At 47.3% G+C, this 16,993-nt stretch overlaps 1 protein-coding gene across 4 annotated transcripts in view; it reads left to right on the top strand.

The window, feature by feature from the left end:
* mipol1 (mirror-image polydactyly 1) overlaps positions 1 to 16,993 on the top strand; it is an 84,975-nt gene that overhangs the window by 9,174 nt on the left and 58,808 nt on the right. For all 4 annotated transcript variants that reach the window (XM_046308356.1, XM_046308354.1, XM_046308355.1 and 1 more), the window contains exon 2: positions 15,726 to 15,817. In XM_046308356.1, the coding sequence (XP_046164312.1) occupies positions 15,808 to 15,817 (10 nt within the window). In that variant the 5' untranslated portion in view covers positions 15,726 to 15,807. The remainder of the gene's footprint in view (positions 1 to 15,725; positions 15,818 to 16,993) is intronic.

Below are 16,993 nucleotides of genomic sequence, written 5' to 3'. Positions count from 1 at the left end.
CCACAACTATGCCATTAGACTCCCCCTCTTTCTACGTTTTTCATCTCTGTCACATATGGAACTGCTATCAGGTGCGCAGTTTAGAATGGTGTTTTCCCGCGAATTGCATTTTGGCAAATGTTTGAAAATTAAATTTTATTGGCTGCTTTGTTACATGAGTTGCATGTTCTGTTAAAATGTATTACCATAATGTAATTTGTAATAATGTGATTTCTGAGCAGTGTCATTCTAAGCTCCATGGATGAATGCCCTAATGGGTTATGCACCCAATGCATATGGTTCCGGTAAATATCTCAAATGGCTTGTAAATTTAAATCTTCCCGGTTACGTTGTCAGGCGTCACATTTTCCTAATGGAAACCCTGCCAGGGTGTCAAAAACACTTTGAAATTTGACGTTTGAAGCAGCTTAGAAATTTGGCATTTGGATAAGCGTGGATAAACGTCTAATACTGCAGTGAGACTGTGAGAGCTTGTTGTGTTTACAAACTAGTACCTCAGAGAGAGAGAGAGAGCCCAGAGAGCTGTAAGTGAGGTTGTAATACACATACAGTTGAAGTCGGAAGTTTACATATGCCTTCGCCAAATACATTTAAACTCAGTTTTTCACAATTCCTGACATTTAATCCTAGTACAAATTCCCTGTCTTAGTTAGATCAGTTAGGATCACCACATTATTTTAAGAATGTGAAATGTCAGAATAATAGTAGAGAGAATGATTTATTTCAGCTTTTATTTATTTCATCACATTCCCAGTGGGTCAGAAGTTTACATGGTCCTTCTGTAGCTCAGTTGGTAGAGCATGGCGCTTGTAACGCCAGGGTAGTGGGTTCGATTCCCGGGACCACCCATACGTAGAATGTATGCACACATGACTGTAAGTCGCTTTGGATAAAAGCGTCTGCTAAATGGCATATATTATTATTATATATTATATTATTACATACACTCAATTAGTATTTGTTAGCAATGCCTTTAAATGTATTAACTTGGGTCAAATGTTTCTGGTAGCCTTCCACAAGCTTCCCACAATAAGCTGGGTGAATTTTTGCCCATTCCTCCTGACAGAGCTGGCCTCCTTGCTCGCACACGCTTTTTCAGTTCTGCCCACAAGTTTCTATGGGATTTTTATTTTATTTTAATTTTTTTAACCTTTATTTAACTAAGCAAGTCAGTTAAGAACAAATTCTTATTTTCAATGACGGCCTAGGAACAGTGGAGGTCTACTTTGTTCTAATTGTTCTAAGGTCTAATTGTTTTTCTGAGGTCTTGGCTGGTTTCTTTTTTCTTTTTCCCCCTTTTTTCTCCCCAATTTCGTAGTGTCCAATTGTTAGTGGTTACTGTCTTGTCTCATCGCTACAACTCCCGTACGAGCTCGAGAGAGACGAATGTCGAGAGTCATGCGTCCTCCGAAACACAACCCAACCAAGCCGCACTGCTTCTTAACACAGCGCTCATCCAACCCGGAAGTCAGCCGCACCAATGTGTCGGAGGAAACACTGTGCACCCAGCATGCGCTGGGTAATCGGCGGATTACATTAAATAACTGTCATACAGGTGAATGAGGACCCAAAAGCGACTTGGCGAAAACAGAGTCTTTAATCCAGTAAAGTAAATCTACAATCATAAGACATAATTCCACTCGTAATGACGAGAACAGACTGGAGACTCGATCAAGAACTGCAGGTTGCCTCGGGAAGGCACTTGAACGTAGCAGACTCAGACACCTGCTCACCACGCAGCATCTGAGGGAAACACGACACGACAGGGCGATACACAGACACAGCACGGTGAACAATAGACAAGGATCCGACAGGGCAGAAACGGAAAACAAGGGGAGAAATAGGGACTCTAATCAGGGAAGAAGATAGGGAACAGGTGTGGGAAGACTAAATGATTGATTAGGGGAATAGGAACAGCTGGGAGCAGGAGCGGAACGATAGAGAGAAGAGAGAGAGGAAGAGAGAGAGAAAAAGGGGAACGAACCTAAAAGACCAGCAGGGGGAAAACGAACAGAGGGAAAAGCAAAATGACAAGACAATCTAAGACAAAACATGACAGTACCCCCCACTCACCGAGCGCCTCCTGGCGCACTCGAGGAGGAATCCTGGCGGCAACGGAGGAAATCATCAATAAGTGAACGGTCCAGCACGTCCCGAGACGGAACCCAACTCCTCTCCTCAGGACCGTAACCCTCCCAATCCACTAAGTATTGGTGACCCCGTCCCCGAACGCATGTCCATGATCCTACGTACCTTGTAAATAGGTGCGCTCTCGACAAGGACGGGAGGGGGAGGGAAGACGAACGGGGTGCGAAGAAAGGGCTTGACACAGGAGACATGGAAGACAGGATGGACGCGACGAAGATGTCGCGGAAGAAGCAGTCGCACAGCGACAGGATTGACGACCTGGGAGACACGGAACGGACCAATGAACCGCGGAGTCAACTTACGAGAAGCTGTCGTAAGAGGAAGGTTGCGAGTGGAAAGCCACACTCTCTGGCCGCAACAATACCTTGGACTCTTAATCCTACGTTTATTGGCGGCTCTCACAGTCTGTGCCCTGTAACGGCAAAGTGCAGACCTCACCCTCCTCCAGGTGCGCTCACAACGTTGGACAAACGCTTGAGCGGAGGGAACGCTGGACTCGGCAAGCTGGGATGAGAACAGAGGAGGCTGGTAACCCAGACTACTCTGAAACGGAGATAACCCGGTAGCAGACGAAGGAAGCGAGTTGTGAGCGTATTCTGCCCAGGGGAGCTGTTCTGCCCAAGACGCAGGGTTTCTGAAAGAAAGGCTGCGTAGTATGCGACCAATCGTCTGATTGGCCCTCTCTGCTTGACCGTTAGACTGGGGATGAAACCCGGAAGAGAGACTGACGGACGCACCAATCAAACGACAGAACTCCCTCCAAAACTGTGACGTGAATTGCGGGCCTCTGTCTGAAACGGCGTCTAACGGGAGGCCATGAATTCTGAACACATTCTCGATGATGATTTGTGCCGTCTCCTTAGCGGAAGGAAGTTTAGCGAGGGGAATGAAATGTGCCGCCTTAGAGAACCTATCGACAACCGTAAGAATCACAGTCTTCCCCGCAGACAAAGGCAGACCGGTAATGAAGTCTAGGGCGATGTGAGACCATGGTCGAGAAGGAATGGGGAGCGGTCTGAGACGACCGGCAGGAGGAGAGTTACCCGACTTAGTCTGCGCGCAGTCCGAACAAGCAGCCACGAAACGGCGCGTGTCACGCTCCTGAGTCGGCCACCAAAAGCGCTGGCGAATAGACGCAAGAGTGCCTCGAACACCGGGATGACCAGCTAACTTGGCAGAGTGAGCCCACTGAAGAACAGCCAGACGAGTGGAAACAGGAACGAAAAGGAGGTTACTAGGACAAGCGCGCGGCGACGCAGTGTGCGTGAGTGCTTGCTTAACCTGTCTTTCAATTCCCCAGACTGTCAACCCGACAACACGCCCATAAGGAAGAATCCCCTCGGGATCAGTAGAAGCCACAGAAGAACTAAACAGACGGGATAAGGCATCAGGCTTGGTGTTTTTGCTACCCGGACGGTAAGAAATCACAAACTCGAAACGAGCGAAAAACAACGCCCAACGAGCTTGACGGGCATTAAGTCGTTTGGCAGAACGGATGTACTCAAGGTTCTTATGGTCTGTCCAAACGACAAAAGGAACGGTCGCCCCCTCCAACCACTGTCGCCATTCGCCTAGGGCTAAGCGGATGGCGAGCAGTTCGCGGTTACCCACATCATAGTTGCGTTCAGATGGCGACAGGCGATGAGAAAAATAAGCGCAAGGATGAACCTTATCGTCAGACTGGAAGCGCTGGGATAGAATGGCTCCCACGCCTACCTCTGAAGCGTCAACCTCGACAATGAATTGTCTAGTGACGTCAGGAGTAACGAGGATAGGAGCGGACGTAAAACGTTCTTTTAGAAGATCAAAAGCTCCCTGGGCGGAACCGGACCACTTAAAACACGTCTTGACAGAAGTAAGAGCTGTGAGAGGGGCAGCAACTTGACCGAAATTACGAATGAAACGCCGATAGAAATTAGCGAAACCTAAAAAGCGCTGCAACTCGACACGTGACCTTGGAACGGGCCAATCACTGACAGCTTGGACCTTAGCGGAATCCATCTGAATGCCTTCAGCGGAAATAACGGAACCGAGAAAAGTAACGGAGGAGACATGAAAAGAGCACTTCTCAGCCTTCACTGTTATGCAGGTGAAGGAGGACCCAAACGCGACTTAACAGAAACAGAGTTTATTAATGCTCAAAACCGAATAACTGATATCCTCTAGATAGTAGAGGGGAAAACAACTGGAGAAGCGGCCACAGACTGCAGGTCGCTTCGGGTAGGCGCAGGCCGTAGTCAACTGAGACACCTGCTCACACGCAGCGTCTGAAGAAGGCACAAAACACGACAGGACAGGGTGATACACAATCACGGCAAAAACACGACAGGACAGGGCGAAACGCAATTACAGCATGGAATACAAAGCAAGGAACCGATGGAACAGGAACGGATCACAAAGGAATAAATAGGGAGTCTAATCAGGGGAAAGGATCGGGAACAGGTGTGGGAAGACTAAATGATGATTAGGGGAATAGGAACAGCTGGGAGCAGGAACGGAACGACAGAGAGAAGAGAGAGCGAGAGAGTGAAAGGGGAGGGGGAGAGAGAGGGATAGAACCAAACAAGACCAGTAGAGGGAAACGAATAGCATGGGGAGCACAGGGACAAGACATGACAATAAATGACAAACATGACAGTACCCCCACTCACCGAGCGCCTCCTGGCGCACTCGAGGAGGAATCCTGGCGGCAACGGAGGAAATCATCGATGAGCGAACGGTCCAGCACGTCCCGAGACGGAACCCAACTCCTCTCCTCAGGACCGTAACCCTCCCAATCCACTAGGTATTGGTGACCCCGTCCCGAGAACGCATGTCCATAATTTTATGTACCTTGTAAATAGGTGCGCTCTCGACAAGGACGGGAGGGGGAGGGAAGACGAACGGGGGTGCGAAGAAAGGGCTTAACACAGGAGACATGGAAGACAGGATGGACGCGACGAAGATGTCGCGGAAGAAGCAGTCGCACAGCGACAGGATTGACGACCTGGGAGACACGGAACGGACCAATGAACCGCGGAGTCAACTTACGAGAAGCTGTCGTAAGAGGAAGGTTGCGAGTGGAAAGCCACACTCTCTGGCCGCAACAATACCTTGGACTCTTAATCCTGCGTTTATTGGCGGCTCTCACCGTCTGTGCCCTGTAACGGCAAAGTGCAGACCTCACCCTCCTCCAGGTGCGCTCACAACGTTGGACAAACGCTTGAGCGGAGGGAACGCTGGACTCGGCAAGCTGGGATGAGAACAGAGGAGGCTGGTAACCCAGACTACTCTGAAACGGAGATAACCCGGTAGCAGACGAAGGAAGCGAATTGTGAGCGTATTCTGCCCAGGGGAGCTGTTCTGCCCAAGACGCAGGGTTCCTGAAAGAAAGGCTGCGTAGTATGCGACCAATCGTCTGATTGGCCCTCTCTGCTTGACCGTTAGACTGGGGATGAAACCCGGAAGAGAGACTGACGGACGCACCAATCAAACGACAGAACTCCCTCCAAAACTGTGACGTGAATTGCGGACCTCTGTCTGAAACGGCGTCTAACGGGAGGCCATGAATTCTGAATACATTCTCAATAATGATTTGTGCCGTCTCCTTAGCGGAAGGAAGTTTAGCGAGGGGAATGAAATGTGCCGCCTTAGAGAACCTATCGACAACCGTCAGAATCACAGTCTTCCCCGCAGACAAAGGCAGACCGGTAATGAAGTCTAAGGCAATGTGAGACCATGGTCGAGAAGGAATGGGGAGCGGTCTGAGACGACCGGCAGGAGGAGAGTTACCCGACTTAGTCTGCGCGCAGTCCGAACAGGCAGCCACGAAACGGCGCGTGTCACGCTCCTGAGTCGGCCACCAAAAGCGCTGGCGAATAGACGCAAGAGTGCCTCGAACACCGGGATGACCCGCTAACTTGGCAGAGTGAGCCCACTGAAGAACAGCCAGACGAGTGGAAACAGGAACGAAAAGGAGGTTACTAGGACAAGCGCGCGCGACGCAGTGTGCGTGAGTGCTTGCTTAACCTGTCTTTCAATTCCCCAGACTGTTAACCCGACAACACGCCCATAAGGAAGAATCCCTCGGGATCAGTAGAAGCCACAGAAGAACTAAACAGACGGGATAAAGCATCAGGCTTGGTGTTCTTGCTACCCGGACGGTAAGAAATCACAAACTCGAAACGAGCGAAAAACAACGCCCAACGAGCTTGACGGGCATTAAGTCGTTTGGCAGAACGGATGTACTCAAGGTTCTTATGGTCTGTCCAAACGACAAAAGGAACGGTCGCCCCCTCCAACCACTGTCGCCATTCGCCTAGGGCTAAGCGGATGGCGAGCAGTTCACGGTTACCCACATCATAGTTGCGCTCAGATGGCGACAGGCGATGAGAAAAATAAGCGCAAGGATGAACCTTATCGTCAGACTGGAAGCGCTGGGATAGAATGGCTCCCACGCCTACCTCTGAAGCGTCAACCTCGACAATGAATTGTCTAGTGACGTCAGGAGTAACGAGGATAGGAGCGGACGTAAAACGTTCTTTTAGAAGATCAAAAGCTCCCTGGGCGGAACCGGACCACTTAAAACACGTCTTGACAGAAGTAAGAGCTGTGAGAGGGGCAGCAACTTGACCGAAATTACGAATGAAACGCCGATAGAAATTAGCGAAACCTAAAAAGCGCTGCAACTCGACACGTGACCTTGGAACGGGCCAATCACTGACAGCTTGGACCTTAGCGGAATCCATCTGAATACCTTCAGCGGAAATAACGGAACCGAGAAAAGTAACGGAGGAGACATGAAAAGAGCACTTCTCAGCCTTTACATAGAGACAATTCTCTAAAAGGCGCTGTAGAACACGTCGAACGTGCTGAACATGAATCTCGAGTGACGGAGAAAAAATCAGGATATCGTCAAGATAGACAAAAACGAAAATGTTCAGCATGTCTCTCAGAACATCATTAACTAATGCCTGAAAAACAGCTGGCGCATTGGCGAGACCGAACGGCAGAACCCGGTACTCAAAATGCCCTAACGGAGTATTAAACGCCGTTTTCCACTCGTCCCCCTCTCTGATGCGCACGAGATGGTAAGCGTTACGAAGGTCCAACTTAGTAAAGCACCTGGCTCCCTGCAGAATCTCGAAGGCTGATGACATAAGGGGAAGCGGATAACGATTCTTAACCGTTATGTCATTCAGCCCTCGATAATCCACGCAGGGGCGCAGAGTACCGTCCTTCTTCTTAACAAAAACCCCGCCCCGGCCGGAGAGGAAGAAGGCACTATGGTACCGGCGTCAAGAGACACAGACAAATAATCCTCGAGAGCCTTACGTTCGGGAGCCGACAGAGAGTATAGTCTACCTCGAGGAGGAGTGGTCCCCGGAAGGAGATCAATACTACAATCATACGACCGGTGAGGAGGAAGGGAGTTGGCTCGGGACCGACTGAAGACCGTGCGCAGATCATGATATTCCTCCGGCACTCCTGTCAAATCGCCAGGTTCCTCCTGAGAAGTAGGGACAGAAGAAACGGGAGGGATGGCAGACATTAAACACTTCACATGACAAGAAACGTTCCAGGATAGGATAGAATTACTAGACCAATTAATAGAAGGATTATGACATACTAGCCAGGGATGACCCAAAACAACAGGTGTAAACGGTGAACGGAAAATCAAAAAAGAAATAGTCTCACTGTGGTTACCAGATACTGTGAGGGTTAAAGGTAGTGTCTCAAATCTGATACTGGGAAGATGACTACCATCTAAGGCGAACATGGGCGTAGGCTTATCTAACTCTCTGAAAGGAATGTCATGTTTCCGAACCCATGCTTCGTCCATGAAACAACCCTCAGCCCCAGAGTCTATCAAGGCACTACATGTAGCGCCCGAACCGGTCCAGCGTAGGTGGACCGACAAAGTAGTACAGGACTTTGATGGAGAGACTTGAGTAGTTGCGCTCACCTGTAGCCCTCCGCTTACAGATGAGCTCTGGCTTTTACTGGACATGAATTAACGAAATGTCCAGCAACTCCACAATAGAGGCACAGGCGGTTGGTGATCCTCCGTTCCCTCTCCTTATTCGAGATGCGAATCCCTCCCAGCTGCATGGGCTCAGTCTCAAAGCCAGAGGGGGAGATGGCTGCGATGCGGAGCAGGGAAACACCGTTGATGCGAGCTCTCTTCCACGAGCCCGGTGACGAAGATCTACCCGTCGTTCTATGCGGATGGCGAGAGCAATCAAAGAGTCCACATCTGAAGGAACCTCCCGGGAGAGAATCTCATCCTTAACCACAGCGTGGAGTCCCTCCAGAAAACGAGCGAGCAGCGCCGGCTCGTTCCACTCACTAGAGGCAGCAAGAGTGCGAAACTCAATGGAATAATCCGTTATGGACCGTTCACCTTGGCATAAGGAAGCCAGGGCCCTAGAAGCCTCCCCACCAAAAACTGAACGGTCAAAAACCCGAATCATCTCCTCTTTAAAGTTCTGGAAATCGTTAGAGCAAACAGCCCTTGCCTCCCAGATAGCTGTGCCCCATTCTCGAGCCCGGCCAGTGAGGAGTGAGATGACGTAAGCAACCCGAGCTCTCTCTCTAGAGTATGTGTTGGGTTGGAGAGAGAACACAATCTCACACTGCGTGAGAAAGGAGCGGCACTCAGTGGGCTGCCCGGAGTAGCAAGGTGGGTTATTAACCCTAGGTTCTGGAGGCTCGGCAGGCCAGGAAGTAACAGGTGGCACGAGACGTAGACTCTGGAACTGTCCAGAGAGGTCGGAAACCTGAGCAGCCAGGTTTTCCACGGCCTGGCGAGCAGCGGACAATTCCTGCTCGTGTCTGCCGAGCATGGCTCCTTGGATCTCGACGGCAGTGTAACGAGCGTCAGAAGTCGCTGGGTCCATTCTTTGATCGGTTCCTTCTGTTATGCAGGTGAAGGAGGACCCAAACGCGACTTAACAGAAACAGAGTTTATTAATGCTCAAAACCGAATAACTGATATCCTCTAGATAGTAGAGGGGGAAAACAACTGGAGAAGCGGCCACAGACTGCAGGTCGCTTCGGGTAGGCGCAGGCCGTAGTCAACTGAGACACCTGCTCACACGCAGCGTCTGAAGAAGGCACAAAACACGACAGGACAGGGTGATACACAATCACGGCAAAAAACACGACAGGACAGGGCGAAACGCAATTACAGCATGGAATACAAAGCAAGGAACCGATGGAACAGGAACGGATCACAAAGGAATAAATAGGGAGTCTAATCAGGGGAAAGGATCGGGAACAGGTGTGGGAAGACTAAATGATGATTAGGGGAATAGGAACAGCTGGGAGCAGGAACGGAACGACAGAGAGAAGAGAGAGCGAGAGAGTGAAAGGGGGGAGGGGGAGAGAGAGGGATAGAACCAAACAAGACCAGTAGAGGGAAACGAATAGCATGGGGAGCACAGGGACAAGACATGACAATAAATGACAAACATGACATTCACGTAGAGACAATTCTCTAAAAGGCGCTGTAGAACACGTCGAACGTGCTGAACATGAATCTCGAGTGACGGTGAAAAAATCAGGATATCGTCAAGATAGACAAAAACAAAGATGTTCAGCATGTCTCTCAGAACATCATTAACTAATGCCTGAAAAACAGCTGGCGCATTGGCGAGACCAAACGGCAGAACCCGGTACTCAAAATGCCCTAACGGAGTGTTAAACGCCGTTTTCCACTCGTCCCTCTCTCTGATGCGCACGAGATGGTAAGCGTTACGAAGGTCCAACTTAGTAAAGCACCTGGCTCCCTGCAGAATCTCGAAGGCTGATGACATAAGGGGAAGCGGATAACGATTCTTAACCGTTATGTCATTCAGCCCTCGATAATCACGCAGGGGCGCAGAGTACCGTCGTTTTCTTAACAAAAAGAACCCCGCCCTGGCCGGAGAGGAAGAAGGCACTATGGTACCGGCGTCAAGAGACACAGATAAATAATCCTCGAGAGCCTTACGTTCGGGAGCCGACAGAGAGTATAGTCTACCCCGAGGAGGAGTGGTCCCCGGAAGGAGATCAATACTACAATCATACGACCGGTGAGGAGATAGGGAGTTGGCTCGGGACCGACTGAAGACCGTGCGCAGATCATGATATTCCTCCGGCACTCCTGTCAAATCGCCAGGTTCCTCCTGAGAAGTGGGGACAGAAGAAATGGGAGGGATGGCAGACATTAAACACTTCACATGACAAGAAACGTTCCAGGATAGGATAGAATTACTAGACCAATTAATAGAAGGATTATGACATACTAGCCAGGGATGACCCAAAACAACAGGTGTAAAAGGTGAACGAAAAATCAAAAAAGAAATAGTCTCACTGTGGTTACCAGATACTGTGAGAGTTAAAGGTAGTGTCTCAAATCTGATACTGGGAAGATGACTACCATCTAAGGCAAACATGGGCGTAGGCTTATCTAACTGTCTGAAAGGAATGTCATGTTTCCGAGCCCATGCTTCGTCCATGAAACAACCCTCAGCCCCAGAGTCAATCAAGGCACTGCATGTAGCACCCGAACCGGTCCAGCGTAGATGGACCGACATAGTAGTACAGGATCTAGATGAAGAGACCTGAGTAGTAGCGCTCACCAGTAGCCCTCCGCTTACTGATGAGCTCTGGCCTTTACTGGACATGAATTGACAAAATGTCCATCAAATCCGCAATAGAGGCACAGGCGGTTGGTGATCCTCCGTTCCCTCTCCTTAGTCGAGATGCGAATACCTCCCAGCTGCATGGGCTCAGTCTCTGAGCCAGAGGAGGGAGATGGTTGCGATGCGGAGCAGGGAAACACCGTTGACGCGAGCTCTCTTCCACGAGCTTGGTGACGAAGATCTACCCGTCGTTCTATGCGGATGGCGAGAGCAATCAAAGAGTCCACACTGGAAGGAACCTCCCGAGAGAGAATCTCATCTTTGACCACTGCGTGGAGTCCCTCCAGAAAACGAGCGAGCAGCGCCGGCTCGTTCCAGTCACTAGAGGCAGCAAGAGTGCGAAACTCTATAGAGTAATCCGTTATGGATCGATCACCTTGGCATAGGGAAGCCAGGGCCCTAGAAGCCTCCCTACCAAAAACTGAACGGTCAAAAACCCGAATCATCTCCTCTTTAAAGTTCTGGTAATTGTTTGAACAATCAGCCCTTGCCTCCCAGATAGCTGTGCCCCACTCTCGAGCCCGGCCAGTAAGGAGTGAAATGACGTAAGCAACCCGAGCTCTCTCGCTAGAGTATGTGTTGGGTTGGAGAGAGAACACAATATCACACTGGGTGAGAAAGGAGCGGCACTCCGTGGGCTGCCCGGAGTAGCAAGGTGGGTTATTAACCCTAGGTTCCGGAGGCTCGGCAGGCCAGGAAGTAACAGGTGGCACGAGACGAAGACTCTGGAACTGTCCAGAGAGGTCGGAAACCTGAGCGGCCAGGTTCTCCACGGCATGGCGAGCAGCAGACAATTCCTGCTCGTGTCTGCCGAGCATGGCTCCTTGGATCTCGACGGCAGTGTTACGAGCGTCTGTAGTCGCTGGGTCCATTCTTTGGTCGGATCCTTCTGTCATGCAGGTGAATGAGGACCCAAAAGCGACTTGGCGAAAACAGAGTCTTTAATCCAGTAAAGTAAATCTACAATCATAAGACATAATTCCACTCGTAATGACGAGAACAGACTGGAGACTCGATCAAGAACTGCAGGTTGCCTCGGGAAGGCACTTGAACGTAGCAGACTCAGACACCTGCTCACCACGCAGCATCTGAGGGAAACACGACACGACAGGGCGATACACAGACACAGCACGGTGAACAATAGACAAGGATCCGACAGGGCAGAAACGGAAAACAAGGGGAGAAATAGGGACTCTAATCAGGGAAGAAGATAGGGAACAGGTGTGGGAAGACTAAATGATTGATTAGGGGAATAGGAACAGCTAACGAACAGAGGGAAAAGCAAAATGACAAGACAATCTAAGACAAAACATGACAATAACTGAATACTAAATACAAAAACAACAGAACGGAACGTGAAACTAATTACAGCCTATCTGGTGACTACAACACAGAGACAGGAACAAACACCCACAAAATACAAAGCGAACTCAGGCTACCTAAATACGGTTCCCAGTCAGAGACCATGACAAGCACCTGACTCTGATTGAGAATCGCCTCAGGCAGCCAAGCCTAACAACACCCCTAATCAGCCGCGATCCCAAATAATACAAACCCCAATACGAATCACAACATATAAACCCATGTCACACCCTGGCCTACCCAAACATATAACAAAAACACAAAATACAATGACCAAGGCGTGACAAGGCCTTGAAATGCATCCACAGGTACACCTCCAATTGACTCAAATGATGTCAATTAGCCTATCAGAAGCTGCTAAAGCCATGACATAATTTTCTGGAATTTTCCAAGCTGTTTAAAGGCACAGTCAATTTAGTGAATGTAAACTTCTGACCCACTGGAATTGTGAAACAGTGAATTTTAAGTGAAATAATCTGTCTGTAAACAATTGTTGAAAAATGACTTGTCATGCACAAAGTATATGTCCTAACCGACTTGCCAAAACTATAGTTTGTTAACAAGAAATGTGTGGAGTGGTTGAAAAACGAGTTTCAATGACTCCAACCTAAGTGTTTGGAAACTTCTGACTTCAACTGAACAGGGTGCATGCGTCTTTCTCATTGGCTGTTCATGACAGGTGAGTTGAGTTGATAAAACATTTTGACCAGGATGTTCTTTTAAGACGCTGTGAGACGTGTAGTCGTGGATATGTATCAAATTGCACCTGAGGTGCCCAGAACAGTAGCAATTCAGTGTCACTACAGCACCCAGGTGGAATTCCAGTTGGCTGATGGCTACAAAAATAAGAGCTGACGATGTTAGAAATGCATTGCAAAGAGCTAAGAACCAGATATCAAGCTTAAAAAAGGAGCTCTCGGTGAAGTAAGTACCACAGCTCACATGTTGCAATAGCCTACTTTTGTTACAGCTAGGCAGCCTACTTGTCTTCTGAGTTGATATCATGTATATGGCGTTGGTTCAGCAAATGTGGAAATGATAGCCTAAAATTGACTGTCAGATTGATTAAAGGTTGTTTTAAAGTTTGATTGTAGTTTTGAATAGTTTGCGAAGTGCCATCAATGATTTAAGTAGTTGCAGTTTACTTCAAATCCATAAAGATACTTATTCTTATCATACAAGTAGACTTATCCAAAGTATTGGGAAATTGGCAATGATCTATAATTCCTAACTGTTAGCCTATATTGAATGATAAGAGTTTTAGGATTAAATGTTATTATGTTTGAAATGTGATACCTCGGTTTCTTGAAATGTGACACCTCTCTTCTCAGATAACACAGGCCAGACAGCTCAAAGAGAGAGGGAAGCTAATAATACAAGATAAACTTGTGGTTGTGGATAAAGCCTGACCGATATACAGTGCTTTCAGAATGTGTTCAGACCTCTTTACTTTTTCATCAATCTAAACACAATACCCCATCATTTCAAAGCGAAAAGAGTTTGTTTGCTAATAAATCATTTAAAAAATGATCACATTTACATAAGTATTCAGACCCTTTACTCAGTACTTTGTTGAAGCACATTTGGCAGCGATTACAGCCTCGAGTCTTCTTGGGTATGATGCTTACAAGCTTGGCACATCTGTATTTGGGGAGTTTCTCCTATTCTTCTCTGCAGATCTTCTTAAGCTCTGTCAGGTTGGATGGTGAGCGTCGTTGCACAGCTATTTTCAGGGCTCTCCAGAGATGTTCGATTGGGTTCAAGTCCGGTCTCTGGCTGAGCCACTCAAGGACGTTCAGAGACTTGTCCCGAAGCCACTCGTGCTTTGTCTTGGCTGTGTGCTTAGGGTCGTTAACCTGTTGGAAGGTGAACCTTTCCCAGTCTGATGTCCTGAGCAGGTTTTCATCAAGAATCTCTCTGTACTTTGCTCCTTTCATCTTTGCCTCGATCCTGACTAGTCTCCCAGTCCCTGCTGCTGAAAAACATCCTCCACCAACATGCTTCACCGTAGGGATGGTGCCAGGTTTCCTCTAGATGTGACGCTTGGCATTCGGGCCAAAGAGTTCCATCTTGGTTTAATCTGACCAGAGAATCTTGTTTCTCATGGTCTGAGAGTCTTTTGGTGCCTTTTGGCAAACTTTAAGCGGGCTGTCATGTGCCTTTTACTGAGGAGTGGCTTCCGTCTGGCCATAAAGGCCTAATTGGTGGAGTGCTGCAGAGATGGTTGTCCTCTGCTCTGTCAGAGTGACCATCGTGTTCTTGGTCACCTCCCTGACCAAGGCCATTCTCCCCCGATTGCTCAGTTTGGCCGTGCAGGCCAGCTCTACTATCAGTCTTGGTGGTTCCAAACTTCTTTTTTTATGTAACCTTTACAGTGAGGGAATAAAGTATTTGATCCCCTGCTGATTTTGTACGTTTGCCTACTGACAAAGAAATGATCCGTCTATAATTTTAATGGTAGGTTTATTTGAACAGTGAGAGACAGAATAACAACAAAAAAATCCAGAAAAATGCATGTTATAATGTTATAAATTGATTTTGCATTTTAATGAGGGAAATACGTATTTGACCCCACAGAGGTCAGACGATCACAGAGGTCAGACGTTTCTTGTAGTTGGCCACCAGGTTTGCACACATCTCAGGAGGGATTTTGTCCCACTCCTCTTTGCAGATCTTCTCCTAGTCATTAAGGTTCTCCTTTGTTGCATTGGCCGTGTGTTTTGGGTCATTGGCATGCTGGAATACCCATCCACGACCCATTTTCAATGCCCAAGCCTCATGGCTTGGTTTTTGCTCTGATGCACTGTCAACTGTGAGACCCTATATAGACAGGTTTTTGCCTTTCCAAATCATGTCCAATCAATTGAATTTACCACAGGTGGACTCCAATCAAGTTGTAGAAACATCTCAAGGATGATCACTGGAAACAGGATGCACCTGAGCTCAATTTCGAGTCTCATAGCAAAGGGTCTGAATACTAATGTAAATAAGGTGTTTTTATTGTTTTATTTTTTTGTGTGTAGATTGAAAAGGAATTGTTTTTATTTAATCCATTTTAGAATAAGGCTGTAACGTAACAAAATGCGGAAAAGGTCAAGGGGTCTGAATACTTTCCGAATGCCCTGTATATCGGTATCAGTAAGTTTTGTCCCCCATAAAATCGGTATCGGACCCCAAAAAAACATCGGTCCGGCTGTTGACATGAGAATTCGTCAGAATGGTTATGTATGTCTTATTAATGTGTTATCAAGTCCTTGAAATAAAGTGCTGCTAGTAATTTCCTTATGTCATCTGAAATTATAAGAGCAGCATGGTTGTAAATCTGAGGCCCCCCACCTCAGTCAGGGCACATTGTGAGGGAGATTAGTCAGACACCGTAATCTGAAAAGCATATGACCTGCTTTGCCACATAAAATCCCCTGAGAGGAAGTTAGTGAAGTCTCAAAACAGTTGAACTGAACTAGTCTGGGATTCTTCTCTTCGAACGGAATGCATGAAACCCAGAGGAGATTCTAACATTCAAACAAGTTAACTCTCATTCATTCCCAGGGAGAGCTGCTTCTCTGAGAGTGAAGAGGAACGCAGTCTGTCATGGACACACAGCTTGGAACTCAAAGACTCCCTCGTTGATATGTACAAAGGTAAATACAAATGTTCAACTATGTATTCTAGTTATTAAGCCAATGTTACACATGTCAGATACTGATTTCCCTGTTGTTATTGTCGACTTTTTGTGGGAGTGGATGTGTAGCAGAATGTTCAAGTGGGATAAACCAGTCTGGAAACGTTGCAGTATGTTGTTCTGTAAAGTTTGAATTGTTCTGTTAGATAAGGTGTAAGACAACCAGAGTGTTTATAGTGAGTCCACTTCATAAGGGTGTCAAGAACACATTCTGAAGTGTTGCCTAATAACAGCAGTTCTAAGTCCTCAACTCAACCACTGTGCATTTTTCTATTTTACCACTGATTTTCTAAGGCTTCTGAGAAACCGTCCTTTCCTTTTGACAGTAGAGACCAACGTGTGTAAGAATTGAATCTTGTGCGGATGATTTTGGCGTTAAATGTAATGTATTCAGAAGAGAGTGTGATGGTTTGGAAGGAATTACCAAAAAGTGCTGTTGGAGAAATGTTCGACCCAAGTCTCTCCTCAAGAGGGCACACTTGCCATTTCAAATCGTTGTTTGAGAATTTTCGCAGGAAGGAAAACTGAGCTGGAGTTGCACCATCCTTTCTAAAACGTAATAAGTGAAGTTAGACCTTTTTCAAGCCTATTGAAGTGCTCTAAACTGTGGGTGTGACTGACATATGTGTTTTCTGAACTAGCCTATTGAAGTGCTCTAAACTGTGGGTGTGACTGACATATGTGTTTTCTGAACTAGCCTATTGAAGTGCTCTAAACTGTGGGTGTGACTGACATATATGTTTTCTGAACTAGCCTATTCCATTTATTGACAAATATATCAAGTCTCTCTTCAAATGTAAAAAGTTGCATTGTCCTTGGTTCGCTGCTAATCTTCAAAATAAATAGAATGGAAACAGGGAGCCATAGGCATAGACAGTCTGAAAACCATAAGAAATACGTTTGCCAAAAACCTTTTATTACAATTTATTTGACTTAAATGAATATTTTCATCCATATTTTCCAAAACCTTTAGGCCTGTTACTCATTATTGTAGATCCTATTAATCCACAGATGATGTGCTGGTAGTCCTCATTTAACAGTGTTCATCTTCATGACAGTGTGAAGTGTTTAAAAAAGGTAGTTTGAATGATAAAAATGTTGTCCATTCAAAAAGAAACCACCAGTGGTTATCAAG

This window comes from Oncorhynchus gorbuscha, linkage group LG17 (assembly GCF_021184085.1).
Source record: "Oncorhynchus gorbuscha isolate QuinsamMale2020 ecotype Even-year linkage group LG17, OgorEven_v1.0, whole genome shotgun sequence".
Taxonomy (NCBI): domain Eukaryota; kingdom Metazoa; phylum Chordata; class Actinopteri; order Salmoniformes; family Salmonidae; genus Oncorhynchus; species Oncorhynchus gorbuscha.
Note: the sequence above shows the minus strand (reverse complement) of the source record. Positions and strands in the feature narration are given on the sequence as shown.